This window comes from Nelumbo nucifera, chromosome 3 (genome assembly GCF_055504915.1).
Source record: "Nelumbo nucifera cultivar China Antique chromosome 3, China Antique-T2T, whole genome shotgun sequence".
Classification (NCBI taxonomy): Eukaryota; Viridiplantae; Streptophyta; class Magnoliopsida; order Proteales; family Nelumbonaceae; genus Nelumbo; species Nelumbo nucifera.
In genome coordinates, this window is record NC_142651.1 from 104975926 (window position 1) to 104992593 (window position 16668).

The 16668-nt window shown below is 34.2% G+C and overlaps 1 protein-coding gene across 1 annotated transcript; it reads right to left on the reverse strand.

Moving 5' to 3' along the window:
• Positions 1 to 954: 954 nt before the first annotated feature.
• Positions 955 to 16656, reverse strand: LOC104598867 (kinesin-like protein KIN-14I). The gene is made up of 20 exons (XM_088902240.1): positions 16148 to 16656; positions 12156 to 12322; positions 11919 to 12062; positions 11492 to 11740; positions 11333 to 11404; positions 10531 to 10599; positions 10101 to 10178; positions 9726 to 9866; positions 9295 to 9435; positions 9067 to 9148; positions 8872 to 8967; positions 8603 to 8779; positions 8405 to 8511; positions 7525 to 7705; positions 7275 to 7434; positions 6932 to 7185; positions 6667 to 6830; positions 6375 to 6554; positions 1493 to 1917; positions 955 to 1341 (listed from the first exon to the last, which is right to left on the reverse strand). The coding sequence occupies exons 1-20, from the start codon at positions 16263 to 16265 to the stop codon at positions 1221 to 1223; spliced, it is 3126 nt and encodes a 1041-aa protein (XP_088758366.1). The 5' UTR covers positions 16266 to 16656; the 3' UTR covers positions 955 to 1220.
• Between the last annotated feature and the right edge of the window lie 12 nt (positions 16657 to 16668).

A 16668-nucleotide genomic window follows, 5' to 3' on the forward strand; every position in this document is an offset into this window, starting at 1 on the left:
CATCCATCATCAACCACTACCAACCACAAGCACCTTCTTCCAACTACCCCTCTTCTAAGACAACTCTGGCTATAAAAGGAATTCCCACATTGATGTAAGAACACACAGACTTGAGCTCTAAATTTCTTGCTTAGTTCCACCCGTCATAGTCCTTGATTAATTTGGTAGTATATAATCTATCAATCATCACCTCTCCCATAATGAAAAGGGAAGAATCGAGGTCCAGAATGGTTCTTGTGAGTTGCAACATTGTTCAAAACCATGGCTCGGTGGTTCAGGGCACTTAGGCCCAGTATTATATTACAAGCTTTCTGAGTGCTGCAACTTTAATCTGTGTCCGCACATCACAGATCATATTCAAATGTGTTGGAAGGATTTACATTGGCAGGAGGTCCTGATTCCTGATTCATCCTTTTGTATCTAAAATTGAAAAATGTAAGTTTTAGGTTCCCCAATTACACGCTTAGTCGCCTAAGACCATTCCAGCTGATTCCAATTCAGATTCTAATTGCTGTCTGTAACAAATGGAAAGGAGGAATAGACCTTTCCAATTTTGATTCTGATGGATTTTAATTTTAATTCCAACCATAAACCAAACGGACCCTTGTATTATGATTGGGAAATTAATGTATAATATTTAGTAAAATACTCCATATAATAATTATGTTTTCAATCAAGAAATTATAGATGATATAAAATTTTGTCCAAAGCTTGCAGGAATTGTCAAGATAAGAGGCTGATTCTAAATCCATAACCGCCACATGTACACTTTTCCATTGAGCCAATTTAGGTGAATTGCTTTTCCTTTTAAATCTCCTGGTAAGGTATATAATCGGTGATTCAGAGCTAAAACAGTTGTACTTGCAACTTCAGACAATCCGTTCCACTCATGAATTAAGTTTTGGGCGAGAGTTAGAACTCACAACCAAAATATCAGGTGGGATAAAATACAAATAAATGGAACTGTAAAACTTTTTTCTACTTTCTTTCTTTTTTGGGTAAGAATAGAGCTAACCAACAAAGAATTTCAAATAAATGGATAACAAATGGAAATTACACAACACAGGTGGGAAACCACTCCTTTGGAGATCACCCCAAAATAAATCGAGCAACTGGAATCATTGCTGCCATGGACCATATTTAAAGATCTGACTATCAACCATCTCAAGCCTCAACAAGATTTAAAAAGAAAACCTGAAAAACCACCTCTAGTGAGAGTATCACTTCCCATTTCCTTTTCGGCGTTTTCCATCAGCAGAAACTGACTGCCTTCCACGCGGTGGGCCTGCACCATTGGATAGCTTCCGCGATGGCGAGGGACCAGGCATGGGTATTGAACTCCTACATACAACAAAAAGTTGGAAGGAAGAATGAGACAGATATTTAGCAGGAGTGAACCAAGATAACTAGTGCATCTTTTGCAAAAACTAAACAATGGTAAAGGTGGTGATTGTTTATTAGCTCCGAGAGTTAATCATGCCATTTCAATCACCTTGGTTCTGGGCTCTTTGCCAGCTTAGGAGATTTATTCATCTTTGACCCAGCATTGTTGATCATGCTGATTTTGGGAAGATTACTTTGCCAAAGCAAATCTGGTTCAGATGAGTAGTCACAAGCTGCAGCTTCCGGCTCATCAGAATCATCAGTTGTAGTTAGTCTATTACATGATTGTTCTGGGAATACTTTTGAATCTGGGGAGACTCTCTGGTGAAAAAGTTCAGGCAACTGTCCTAATGTATTTTCATTTTGATTTGCAGGTTCCTGTTTGCTAACCCAATCTTTATAACCTGCCTCTTTCTCATCATCTGTTGGGTAATTTGGTATAGGACTGTTGACAGCTTGCCAAGGAGCTGAATTACTTATGTCATGGAAATCAAAACTCGCCCTCTTTGATTTCATCACAAAGTTGTTCTGTACCTACACAAAACCAAAGCATTGGAGTTATAAGACTTGAACAGTAACTAATATGGGAATAATTTATAATGCAATCCTTAGTCAAGCCAAATTAACTAAGATAGGCACCAACAAGTTAGGGATGCATCAAATTGGATGATCCAAATTCGAATTCATAATATTCAGATTTGAATCAAATCTTATCCATTGGATTTGGAACACACTCGGATAAGATTTAGATATTGAATATACCATTTATAAATTAATATTATAACTATTGCTAAAATGAACTAAAAATAACTCTAATATGGTATTGTCACGAGTAAAATGATTCAAAAATAACTTGTGTTCAACTTCAGCTCTTGATGCAGTCAGGGTGGACCCATATTTGATCCAGTTATAAATGGATAGTATCTGCCTTCTCAAAATAAATAAACGGATAATATTATGGTTGCATTATTGTAATCGGATTCAAATTCAATTTTGAACAAACAAATACTGTTTGCAACCCTCTCACAAGCATGACATGAAATGGAGCATGTCAGATCTGAGTTCCACCTCTTTTTTACCGATAGCAGCAATGTAACTTTATTAATTGTGATTAAAGAATGTTATGTACAATAAGGATTGCATATGTTAGTGGGAAATTTAGTATAATTTCTCACATAACAAAATTCATCCAATTAGATTAATAATTGGCTCAATGATATTTAGGATATCATGTAGATATTCCTTTTAAGCTGTGTTTGGTTGCAGTGTAAATTTATTTGCACCAGCACAAATGCATGGGAGTGCAAATGTAAAAAAAATGCAAATTCTTGTTTAATTTTGTTTTGGATTTTACTTTACTCTGTTTCATGTCTTAATTTACTTTATTTGTACTGCAATCAAACAAAACAAGCTAAAATTTGAAACAAAAATAGGTCAGAATTTACACTCAAATCATTTGCACTGACATGGTTTTGCATCAGTGCAAATTTATTTGCATTGCAACCAAACACGGCCTTAATTACATTTTTGCTAGAGGCAAAGAATGTCTATTGATTACAGTTTGGAAGTGTAAATGAAGAAAATAAATTAAGTAAAACAAGGCTGTGAAAGGTTTTTTTCCCACACAAAGTTGTGATTTTATGAGTTAATATGGTATAAGGAACCATAATCAGCCAAGTTTCATTAACAAGGCTAAAGATGATTGCCTCCTTAAATATAATTAAATATGAGGCAAAGAGGAAAAGAAAAAATAGAAAAGAAAAAGAAAGGGTGGGAGAAGTAGAAGGAAAGGCCTAGTTCTCATCATAAAGGAGGCTGCAAAAATATCATAGTGAAGAAATGGAAGAGGAAACACTTCAACCCCCACTTTCCTCTTTCTCCTCTTGTTTGTCTCTTGTTGCTGGAAATTCTGTCAACAAAATAGTATAAGCTAATAGACCTCTCTCTTACAAGGAGAGGGATTTATATAGAAGCATGAGGTGGTTATGTAACTCTCCATCCCTCTCTTCTTAGGGAGCCATATGTCACCCAATTTAGAATGCCTTAAGGAGGGAAAAGAACCCTTTTTTCTTATGGTGACATGTGCCACCCCACTTAAAATGGTTTAAGGAGGGAAAAGAGCCCTCTTTTCTTAGGGTGTCATGTGTCACCTAACTTAAAATGGCTAAAGGAAAAGAATCATCTCTTCTTGGGGTGCCACCACACTTGAAATATCTGAAGGAGGGAAAAGAACCCTCTCTTTATGGTAGGAGAGGCAGCATCCCCTTTAAAGAAGTGGGACACCTCACAAGAGTAAGACTTTATTAAATAACACAAATTTAATTCTTTTAGAGTTTGCGACTCCTTTAAGCAGGCTGTACAGCAGGCCCAGTAAATCCCTAATGAATCATTATTAGGGCCCAAATAACTTTTTAAATTGATTTAGGGTCTTCTGATCACTTAAATATATTGCAGGCCCCTTTCTTTATTAAATAAACTAATTCAGCCCACCTATAGGATTGGACCTAAAAGACTAGCTTGGAAATAAAGACTTTATAAATTGTGACTGGGAGCAGTTCAATAACCTGCTCCTACCTCAGTAAATTTTAAGGATTTAATAGATATGTTAGGCTAGAGGTAACTACCTAACCCCTTCCCATAACAAATATTTACATACAATCACAATTCGTTACCCCCCAAATAGTTGTTCCCTATTAATTCCTTGTCATACGAGTGAATCAGCTAGAGTACTAGACTATCTTAGAACCCATTTAACTGTTGCTCCCATGGTCCTTACAAGGCTGTTAATCCCTCTTAAAGTATGTCTACAATACCATGTACCTCGACAATTATTCCTTAACCACCCAACCACAACTTAAGAATCACCCTCTACTGCTATATTTCTCAATTGTATCCTTTTGCACAACCTTAGTCCTTGTAGGACAGCCGTCGACTCAGATCTTGTAGAGCCCCTAAAGCTTATGGTACCTGAAAATAAGGACCAATACAGCCCCATAACCATCTCTAATTATAACTCCAATTCTCAAATTTCCAAGATTGCCCAAGGAGCAACAATCAAAATCAAGCTTCACTTGGCTTGCATTCGACGGCACCATTCCTTAAGATTCTGGTTCTAGCCAAAGATGAACACAACAACCTGTCAACCTCTTGTACTATCCTCCAATAGAGAATTGCTCAAAATTTTTCAAAGGCTTGACTCAATGTACTACTCTTATGGTGATGCTTTCAATAATGGCTCCCTTAGATAGCGACTTCTCATAAAATGTTTTTGTATTTCTCTCCTCCCAAATTGTCAAAAGAATAGCAGCCCTGGTGCATCTCCAAAGGATTTTTCCCTTTCTTTTACCTGGAAGGAGGTAAAAAAATAAATAAATAATACTCTTCATATCATTAGAAGGGGACAACCTGCTACCAAAAATGCAGCTGAAGTTACTTGTGACCCTCCAGCAGAAAGACTTTAACACCTTCGGGACGACTGGGCCCAGCCAAATGGATCTAACCGAGAAAGCTAACAGAGAGGAGAGGGAGATGCCCAGGACAGGAAAAGAAGCACAAGAGAAGATTTGTCCTGAAATGTAGATCTAAATAAAATTTGGGGTCACAGCAGAATTCTAAAGGGCCATAACCCAAGGTTGGTCCCAGCTGTCCAGGGTCTTAAGAGGGGTGGACTGGATACAGAACTAACCTTTGGCATTTTCTTGCATGAAGTGACTGCTCTTAGACTCAAACCTGCACTCTCATGCTTCTCAGCCTGAGATTTTACCCTTGAACAAAGCAAGGGTCCCAGCCCAGGATTTTCTTTAGGATGTATCCCATATCTGATCTGAATGTATATAAATCTCAGAATCTCAGATTGCTCTTTATTTGATCTGATATAGATCTAGATCAGATATGACAATGGCTTCCGTATCTGGATCAGGGCAAATCTGCTCCAGATCTCATCTAACCAGTATCAGCCCTACTCAGAATTAAATGATTTCCACCTAGAACCCATAACAGAATAACACCAATGAAATTATCTTAACCTTGCAACTTTTCTGAAGCACAACAATGTTTTGCACAAGTGGATTAGAGGTTACAGGATTCAGAATAAGATAATGTTACAAGCATAAAATAAACAAAGTGATCCTGTCCTTCATGTGCACTCTTTGTATAAAACCCATTTTTATCAATAGTGGATGGTCTTATCAATACATAAATGTGCAACTCCCCAAGAATTTCAATTTTTCTTATACTCATTGCTGTAGGAATTGGGTTCAAATATCAATCGACTCCCAAATAGGGATGCAAACGGATCAGATTGGATTCGAATCATGGTATATCTGAATTTGAATCCTATTGGTAAGTCAGATCTTCGGATCTGATATGATCCAACTTGTTTTCTTTAAGAAGTAATAAATTATTAAAAGAAAAATAAATATACCAATTTTTAAAAAAATACAAGTATTTTTTAATTATTTTCATCATATATATACATGTTTTTTATAAAAAAAAATAATATAACAAATTTATAAAAATACAATATAAATAATATATTTATAAATAAATAAATAACATATATATATATGTATTATATATATTTATATAAATAAATATATAACATATATCAGATCAGATAGGGGGTGTTCAAATCCAATCCATATGCACCCCTACTCCCAATGTATATAAAAGAGTGTGGTTTGTCCAATAAATTCCTACCTCTATATCCATCTCTGAGATGTTTGTTTTTTTCAAAACTCCGTGGACGTGTAAAAGAAAATGCTACCCTTGCTTGGACAATGACACAACTTTTACCAAAGTTCTATTTTTCTTCAATGGTTCATTTGTGTTTAAACATCTACTCCAGCTGCACTTAAGTTTTAATAGATGCCATTAGTTTGAAAACCATAGTAAAGATACATTTGCAAGGAAAGTTCAGTACAATTGCCCATGTTTTTTGTTCAAAAACTTAATTCATGCATTTCCCAAGTCTTTTAAAAAGGTGAACTTACCTCTATATTTCCTACATCCTCCATGGGCTGTCTACGGTTGTTATGGCCACCTGATGTATCTCCTACAGGTGATGATCCGCCAGCCTTTGTTCTCTGCCTCCCAGGGCTACTTGACATTGAACGTTGATGACGCCCTGGTTCCCCTGATTTCCTCGCTAAGGCAGCCTTAAGACCAGCAACCTGTAATAAAAGTTGAAATAGAACAAAACTCTGATTCAAGATGTATGAAATAAAAAAAGAGGTATTCTGGAAAGCATAATGCAAGAATAATCAAGAAAAGAGAGAATAAAACCTGTTGCTTGAGCTCATTGACATCTGCACCATCTTTGTTTACTCGTGCAGCACCGAGCTCAACCGTGGCAACCCGTTCAGCAAATTTAAGTGTGCTAATTGTTTCTCCGATGGCATCTGGCTCAGGACTTATATGAACAAACATTAACGTCTTGGCTTGCCCACCTAATTAGGGATAAGACCCAAGAATAAAATCAGAACAGATATAGAAAAGAAAACATAAAAGTAGGGAAGCCAGACAATACAGAATATCTGTTAAATTATACCAAGAGAATCTTGGAGAAGTTGTGTGAGTTTGCTATTCCTATAAGGAACATGCGAATTCTTCTGGGCAAGTGAAGCGATCACATCTCCTAGAGCAGAAAGAGATTTGTTGATATGTTGTGCCTCCTTTAGCCTATCTCCTATCACCTCAGCTTTGTCAACCCTCTCACTTCCTGCCAAATCAACTAAATGCATGCACCCTCGAATAGTAGTTCCAGATGTCAGTTCTGTCCCTTGAACATGAACTGTCAAGCAACTTCAAGTAATTTTGAAATAATAATCAGTATCTAAAAATAAACCTTGACCTTCAAGCAAACCAAGAGAGTTGCATACAATTAAACATACCTATGAGAGCGGCTACTACGATCATTGAGGGCTGTTGCACTCACTGCACGATTCCTATGTCCAAGATTCATCAGTTCAATAACATCAGTTGTTGATGCAACAGGCACAATATTTGCATCTGGTACACTGAGTCCATTTTGAGAACTTTTACGAATCTCTAATGTGTTCCAGGGTAAAGGAAATTCCAGCAATGGAGACGAGTCATTAAAGGAGAAAAGAAAATAATGAAATAATTAATGTTGTAAAGGATATTTTTTGTTAACACCATCAGTAGAAAGCAGGTCTCTGACTTGTTCATTGTAAATCTCCATCATTTGAACAGAAATAGCATAAGAGAAACTATCCTTTCTTTGTTCTGAGAGAAGAAATAAATCATTTAATGCTCTATAGTTTACACCTCTGCCTTCCTCTGTAAGCTCTTTGGGTCCAGTCTGGATAATACGTAATAGGTTGAAACAAATGTGATCAAACACTCCTCATAACCATGAAATCCATTGATAACACAAGGGAAAAAATAATTTATTATCCCAAGTAGAGATGCAAATTAGCTAGCTTATTGAAGATTTTTACTGCATTGGGCCCTAACTCAGGCCCTTTAAAAAAATTAACAAATGCTCAACCGAGGCCTGCCCAAGTGGCATCCTTAATTTGAAGGAGAGAACAGTCTACTAGACTAGTTTGGAAAATAGAGTTACACATGGGCAGTTGGAAACAAAAAAGTGCTTCACATTTCACAATATAACCAGCAATTAATATGGAAAGTTTAAAAAATAATGTCCTGTGCTACTCCCACATGACAATAGAAAGACATAATTCACAGGCAGTTGTTTTAAACAAAAAAAAAGTGGCACTTGAACATCTGGTGTTACATAGGAAGTGTTGTCAATCTGTAGGCTGTCAGATTGGATGGATGGTCTGGTATTGCCACATCATTCATCCATTTGGAAGAAAGATGGAGGTTTGTCAAGCAAAAAAAGATATGAAAGATGTGTTCACAAGAGCTTTGGATATGTGTGTGTGGTTACTTTGTGCATCCCTTTCCACAAATGCACATAGAGAGTGTCTGTGTGTGTGGAGAGAGAGAGAGAGAGAGAGAGAGAGAAAGAGAGAGAGAGATTAAAATGTGTTACCATAGTGTAAGTTTTCCCAGATCCTGTTTGACCATATGCGAATATACAAACATTGTAACCATCAAGGACAGAACGAATCAAAGGCTGGGTATCTGAAAAGACCTCCTCTGCAATAAAGCAAAAAAGAAGTAGTGATCAAGAGAAATTCCACCAACAGGATATTTTAAGAGAAATAAAAAGAATGAGAACCTTAGCGACCTTGGGATGCAAATGGACCAAAAACTTTGTTGAAATTGAATGATCTACGCCCTTCTTTCCCATATTTTGAAGGGGTGATGATTGTAATGTTCCCTTCTTCTATGTTATCCACCACGCTCATACTATTATTCTGACCGGGTAAGAAGGGTCTGACTCGGCAATAGACCCTAATGCTTCCTAATCATAAATGAAACAAGATTAGTAAATTTCAATACAAGATCAGTGTACATGTAAACAAATCAATAGACAATTACTAGGAGCAACATTACCTTTAAGATCTTGCAATTGATTATATAGCTTCCGGTTTTCTTCAAGAACTTTATGGTAACGAGAAGCTGCATGAGCTAAATTGTGTATGTACTTACCTATAATTGAAATCAATAGCTCGGGATGAGTAGAAAAAGGAAATCTATAGTTTCCAAGGCACTTAAACAAATCCTAAAAATATTCCTTGAGTTTCTTACCAAGATTGGTAAACTCCTCACTATATTTCACCTGCATAACCTGCATACCCACTCTTGTAGTTTCAAGTGTCTGCCTCAGTTCCTGTAGCAATTCAAACTATATGTTTTAATGCGCTTATCTTGTGTGTGTGTGTGTGTCTCTTTGATGAATTGCACTTATCTTGTATGTTACAGATTAATAACCAAATAAACAAAAACTAGATAAAATTAATTCCTGTCAAGCAATACCTTAATGTCTCTTTGTTGTTGGTCAAGGAGAACTTGTTGCTTCACAAGCCTACCTTTAGGTTTCTCATCATCTTGGTATTTTTCATTAGAGAACTTGTCTTTCTTCAAATTTACAATACTTTCATCTTCCACCTTCATCTTCTATTAATAAGAAAAGATGTCAAACAATTGTATTCAAGATCCATGTAGCAAGTTCTAAAATTATAAAAATTTAGTCAACTGCATCCAAACTGCAAAATGATTAATATGTGGGTCCTTTTTCTTGGATTTTAAACTTCAAGGATGGGTTTAAAAAATTAGGATCAAGGGTATACCTTCCCAGCTCCCATAGAAATTCAGAACTATATTCAGTGCACTTATCTTGCATGTTACAGATTAAATAACCAAATAAATTAAAATCTAGAGGAAATTAATTGCTGCTAAACAAATACCTCAATGTCTCTTTCTTTTTGGTCAAGGAGAACTTGTTGTTTCACAATACTACTTTCCGATTCCTTGTCATCTTCAGATTTTTCATCAGAAAACTCGTCTTTCATCATATTAATAATGCTTTCATCTTCCAGCTTCATCTTCTATCAATGAGAGAAGATGTCAAACAATTATATTCAAGATCTACACAGCAAGTTATAGAAATTATAAAATTCTAGCCAAATACATCCCAAATACAATACAATCAACATGTAGAAATACTGATTAAAAAAAAATCAACATGTAGAAATACTGATTAAAAAAAAATCAACATGTAGAAATCCTTTTTCTTGGATTTTAAACTTCAAGGATGAGTAAAATAAAGATTAAGGGTATACCTTCATTTCACCAGAAGAAGTTTTCAGAAGAGACCTGCTGTCATCAGAATTTGCCACATCCTTAAGAGTCGTTTTCATCTGTTGGATTATAAAATATAAAATCAGATAAGACAATGTAGGATTCTGAATATTCTGTCAAACCCATGGTTGTCAATGGTAGTCTAACCAAAAAAATACACAATAAAAACAGTCATGCTTTATCCTCTACAATTACAAATTTGAGAAAGAATAAAATTTTTCATGGGAATTTAATTCATTCAGCAAACTGGAATACCATGTGATGTAATACTGGACAAATAAACAGAAGTTTTGTCCTCTACAGTCATATATAGAAGATAGAGAAAAGGATTTTGAGGGATTTTACTTTATTCATCAAAATGAACTACCATGTCACATAATACCAGAAACCAGACAAATAAATGAAGCTTACCAGCTCATTTTGACTTGCAAGACGACATTCAAACTCCTCAACAACCTTGCTTAGCATGGACTCCACCAGCTTCAATGAACAAAATAGTATTATGTACTCTTCAAAACTAACCAAAACAACTAGAAAAAAGAATTAAACAAAATAATGTAATGATGACCAAAGAAACATCAAGCCTAAACAGAACAATAGGAAGCAGCCAACCTTACCTGCATTGTGAACTTGGGATCCACGTAGGAAGAGACTCCAGATCTGCTACAAACAAGGCATGTAAAATTAGGATACGTAACCCAATCAAGAGTGGACACAACAGTGATCCATACAACTGGTACCTCTACGGATCACTGGTATGTTCACACTTGATTTGGTTACATGGTCTATTGTACAGTTCTTGTTTATAGCAGATCCCACCCATAGAAAGATTGGGATTTGGGATACATGGCATGGCACCCAAAGAGGCAATCTAGTAGGCCCATGTTCTTTATATATTTTTTTTAAAACAAATTGATCTATACCCCAACCATCCAAAAGAATGTAATAAATTAGATGCTTATAATCATAATTTTCCAAATGTCCTATAACTTCTAAATGGGATGCACAGAATGTAGATATTGAATCCTACACATGTGTATAAATTTGCATTGTGTATCACATCAAAATCTGCCATGTGTTCATATTCCTAAATTTCCTAAAATCTCAAATCTCACAGTGCATATGACATAAGAATATCTGAAAAAACTTGGATGTGGTGCAAAGAATGTCAAATGCACAGAAAATGTTTGATTAAGACAAACACAAGTCTTACCATTGGAACTTCTTCAGGCTTCTTATCTGAAAAAACTGAACGTACAAGCATATTTAAAGAACGTGTTGTATTCTGTAACCAAGATTACAAATGGTGATTTACAATCAGTACTTTGATTTACATATAAAATCAAGCATTGAATGAACTTAGCTTACCAACCATTTCAGTATGATCATTTGCTGGATCACCATTTTGGTCAGTGGAGAGACCATCCAGAGACCTATCGTTAATTGATAGGTTCTTTGAAAATGAGTTAGTGAAAGGCTCTGAATTTTTCCTTAGAAAACTTTTTCCATAGGTGGTGGAATTTCCACCATATTTCCACTGACCATTTCCACCTGCTTCTTTCCAATCGCTGTAGGATTTGAGTGCTAGAATACAGTCTACAATCCTTGCAGATTTTCCCCCCTAAAGTTCAAAAGAACAATAATGAAAAAAATGAATGTCAAAACAAATATCTCACTTTCGTTCCATGTTGTAAAGATGTGATTTTGTTTATATAATGAAATAAATAGAAATTAAAAATTAAAAATAATGATATATCATTTATGTTTCCCCTCGTATTTTCAATTTTTACAACACTCACTTGATTGAGATCAGATGCCTCAAAGGTTGGAAGGCCCATCTCCTGCACAGCAACAAGGAAATTCCTCACATTTTCGAAGTATTGAAATGCTGATAAGGCTGCTCCATCAGGGATAAGAACTAAATCACAAGGACTTTCAACCACCTGAAAAAATACTTAGAAAACCAGAATGGATAAGAACATTACTCCAATCCATAAAGGATGGAACCAAAGACACCTTGTTATCAAATCCCCCACCTTCGACACCGCACCAGGTTGAACCTTATTGAGAGCATTGCAAAGTATTATTCCACTTCTCAATCCAAGTCTGAATTCTTCCTCCGATGGTTCAGCTGGCAAATCTTTACCCCCAACTGCTCCAACTGTCTTTTGCAGCCACCCAGCTGCCTCATACCTTCTCAATGCTGTAAAAGTATCCAAGTTTTCCATTTTCAGATTTTCTAATTTAATTCAAGGTTTGAAAAGGATAATAAGAGAATAGTTGAAGTGTAATGGCTCAGAAGGTGAAATATAAGCCTCAAAAAAAAATTTAAAATGACTAATTTGAAGTTTATAAATAATGAAAAGAATGTATGATAAAATAAGATAGAATGACGGAACTTACAAAGCATTCATAAAATAGAAGTCTATTGTGTAATAAATTCTAGGCTTTTAGCATTTAACAAAATAATAACTAATCAAATAACAATCATACACCTTTTATATTTCAAGTTTCAAAATCCAAATTTATCAATTTGTTCAAATTACCAAATAATATGTTTTAGGTTATCAAAAATCCCCACCAACAAAATTTCTATCACTAATTAGATCTTCCAATGAATCATCCATATAATTGATACTAGATTTTTGAGAGGCAAAAGTTGAGTACTAGAATGTAAATAGTATTTTCTTGTGGAGAAAATAAAAGAAAAATGACAAATTTATGATGCTATATTTCTAGTCACCCAAAAGCATAGAATATTAAAAAAAATTATTTAACCAAGAATGAAGAGAGAATGATGAAGGCTGTTTTTGGCCCACTTATAAAATCCAAATTTTTCAAGTTGTTCAAATTACCAATCATATGTTTTAGGTTATCAAAAATCACCACCAACAAAGTCTCTATCACTAACTAGATCTTCCAATGAATCATCCATATATTTGATACTAGATTTTTGAGAGGCAAAAGTTGAGTACTAGAATGTAAATAGTATTTTCTTGTGGAGAAAATAAAAAAAAAAAAAGACAAACTTATTATGTTATATTTCTAGTCACCCAAAAGCATAGAATATTAAAAAAAAAAACACTTTATTTGACCAAGAATGAAGAGAGAATAGTGAAGGCTTTTTTTTGGCCCACTCTTATAAAACCCTAAGAGAAACTAGGAATTCTATTTGCTCTATTAGCTTTTCATTTAGGGCATATTCGTTGTTCGGTAAGTCATTTACCTGGGTAAGTGTTCCAAACACGGGTAAATGCATTTATTTGGGTAAGTGATACCCAGTGGAAAATCAATTTACCATGGGACCTACAACTACCAATAAGTTGATCAATTTTCCTGTTGACCAACTTACCCCTTCCACTTACAAAAAAACGAGCATACCCTTAATCTTTTTATTTGGCTCATAATTACCAAAGTGTCCTTCCCATACATTTTAAACTTAAGAAAAAAAGGATAGGAGTATGATACCAGAAAAACTTGTAACTAATCAACTAGTATTGTAAGAGTGGTAACCAATCAAGTGGTATTTATCAAAATCGGCGAGAATATTTTGATTGGTCAAAACCTTTCCACTATCATGTCTTTCTAGCACCTAGATTTTTCCCATGAAAAAAAAACATGGGGTTCAACTAAGAAACTTGTAAAACTTGTAGCCAATGAAACCGGTATCATAAAAGTGGTAACAAATTAAGTGGTACTTATCAAAATTCATGACTACATAGACATCTGATAATAGATAAAGGGATTTTCTCTTAGACACTTGGCAACCTAATTTTTCAAGAAACAACATCTCAAAAGTGGTTCTTCCCACTTTCAAATAAAAGTCTATCCACTATCAAAAAAGTGAGGTGGGTAACTCCACTCTCAAAATAGTTATCTTTAAAGACACATGGCTTCATATATACATAAAAAAATCAAATAATATATTAACCTAAATTTAGAACATAGAAAATGGGTGTCAAATTTGTTAGAATACATAAATAAAAAAATCACAATATTAGCCTCGTACTTAGTACGGGGGTCATTCTCTATTAGATATAATTCTCAAAGTGATATAATTATCAAATAAAATTAAAAAAACAAAAGGGCATATACAGTGAATTTCCCTATACTCAGTAAGAGCTCATTCACTATTAATAATTTATATTAATAACTAACAATTGATATTCACAAAAATTAGTAAAATTTCATACATCACTGTGAATTTCCCGTACTTTTTGTTGAAGCCAATTTTCTCGTACTTAGTACGGGGTCATTTGAGTAGGGATCATTTGTAATTGTGCATTTGCATTTTCAATTTAAAAAACTTGAAATAGTTCATATTAGTGGCCCCGTATTCAATATGGGGGGTCATTCCTACTATATATATCTATATCTAATGTAATTTTTTATTTTGTTTTTATTGTTAATTGGATGCAAATTGTAAAATCAAAATCTAAATACATAAACACCTCATCAAAATATGTGATAATTGGACTGAGTTGTGAAGTTCCAAGTATCATTGATAGACCTACCTGCTTCGCTAGATTATTCTTTTTGTAATGTTTTATCTTTTTGGTGTTTTTTTTTGTTCATTTATCAAAAAAATGTAAGATTTAAATAGAGGGGAATGATGTGAACAGTAGTAATTCAATTTACAATTTAAATGTCACAATTAAATAGGGACTAAATCCAAAAATGAGTATTTTAGTCAAAAGAAAGTTCCACAATCTTTTTCATATTTTTAATAGTAGTGTAAATATAGAATTATAGATGTGTTCAATTTTTTCTTTCTTTTTTTGTATTTCTGTGTATAGAAATAATTTTGATATATCACACTTACATTTTGTTTAATATGATATTATACATGTGCCTGAATGTTGTTTCTTTTTGCAAAATTTATGTATTTTTATATTTTATTAATTTTTATTATTTATTTATGACATTAAATGTTAACACATTTGACCCAAAAATTGAATTAATGATTTTTACCAAACAATAAGATAATTTCATTTTTTGTCAGTTTTAAATTATGTATTTCATTTTCATTATCAATAAAAATAATTATTGTTTATTACACTTATTGTTTTAATTTGATTAATAAAAATGTCAAAAATGTGTAGTTTTTTCTACATTTTTGTAATTTTCTAAATTTATTCCTATTTAAAAAATTTTATTACCTAACTATGACTTTATAGGTTGATCAATTTGATTTAGATGATTGAATTTCTTAGCCACCACTTGGACAAAGAATGGTTTTGTTTTTTGAGTCAGTTTTAAAATAATTGGGTTTATGTTTTAAAAATATTGACATAGATCTAATTAGTAGCATTTATTAGTAAAAAATAACTTAAATATAGGATTTAATAAGAGAAAATGAGAGTTAATAATTTAAGTATAAGACTTAATGAGAGGGGATTAAATGAGGTCGGAAATAATAATTGAAGTTACATTTTCAAGGCATTTTAGTAGCCATAAGAGTTGACATTAAAGCTGTAATAAAATGAGTTTTATACCCTTTCTCAAACAAAGAGGGTAATTTTAGTCCAAAAAAAAAGTTTCACATTGCATTCCCAATTTTGTATATACGTTTTCGGGGCGCGCTCATGCATTTGAGGCTCGTGGCTTACGCCTCTATTTCACAAAGTCAGTCTTGAGCCTTGAGGCAAAGTAATCTCGATTTTAAACAAGTGAAGAAAATACACATTTAGCTGTAACTAGAAGTTCAAACCAGAAAAAAATCGTGGGATCCTTGTTGAGAAAAGCAACAAAAAAAAAAACAGACGAAGAAATTAGATAAATATCAAAACAATGCAAAAAAATTCCTCCACCGGAATAAAAATAAAAATATTTAATAAGCTTTGTATAACTTTAAACTTTCAAACAATAAACCTTTAAAAAAAACATAAAGAACATGAATTCATATTGAAAATCATGATCGTGTGAGTTTAAACGTAAAAAGCGCATGATACACGAAAATGAAAAAGAGAGTGAATCCTAGAAAACCAATACAAAAAGGTAAATTGATCAATAAGAAGAACGATGCTACCTGCTTCGTCAGCCTTCCTTGAAGCCAAATCAATGCCTCTCTTTCGAGTTCCATGTTGTCGGAGGACGTCCTCCACCACAGAATGCACAGAAAATGGAAAGATGCCCTCTGTCGCCATTGCAGTGCCAGAAGCAAGCTATACCTCTCACAACCAAATTCAAATGAATACCATTAACACTCCGATTTTACAGGAAAAATAAAAGGTCCAGCCAAACGCCAACTACTCTTGTTTCACTTTTACAATAATGCGACAAAATGCTTATGAATTAAAACTCCTCCCCAGAAATGGAGTGAGAAATCCAAGTCATTCAACAGAAAGAGGTCAAGAAAGCAGTTGCAGAGATAGAAAAGAGAAAGGCAGAGAGAGATAAGAAAGAGAAAGAAAAATGCATAGAAATGCCCGTTGTTGTTATTTCGATTCTTTCTTCCTTTCTTTCTATACTCCCTCCGCCATAAGTTCCACCCTTGCTCCCTCGGTCCCTCCCTCCCCCCTCTCTCTCTCTCTCCCTCTCTCTCTCTCT

Coding starts and splice junctions, on each gene's coding strand:
- LOC104598867 (XM_088902240.1), bottom strand. CDS start 16,265: ATGGCGACAGAGGGCATCTTTCCATTTTCTGTGCATTCTGTGGTGGAG. Junction 8,780..8,871: donor TCAATTGCAAGATCTTAAAG/GTAATGTTGCTC, acceptor ATTTATGATTAG/GAAGCATTAGGGTCTATTGC. Junction 6,555..6,666: donor TCAATGAGCTCAAGCAACAG/GTTTTATTCTCT, acceptor CTTTTATTACAG/GTTGCTGGTCTTAAGGCTGC.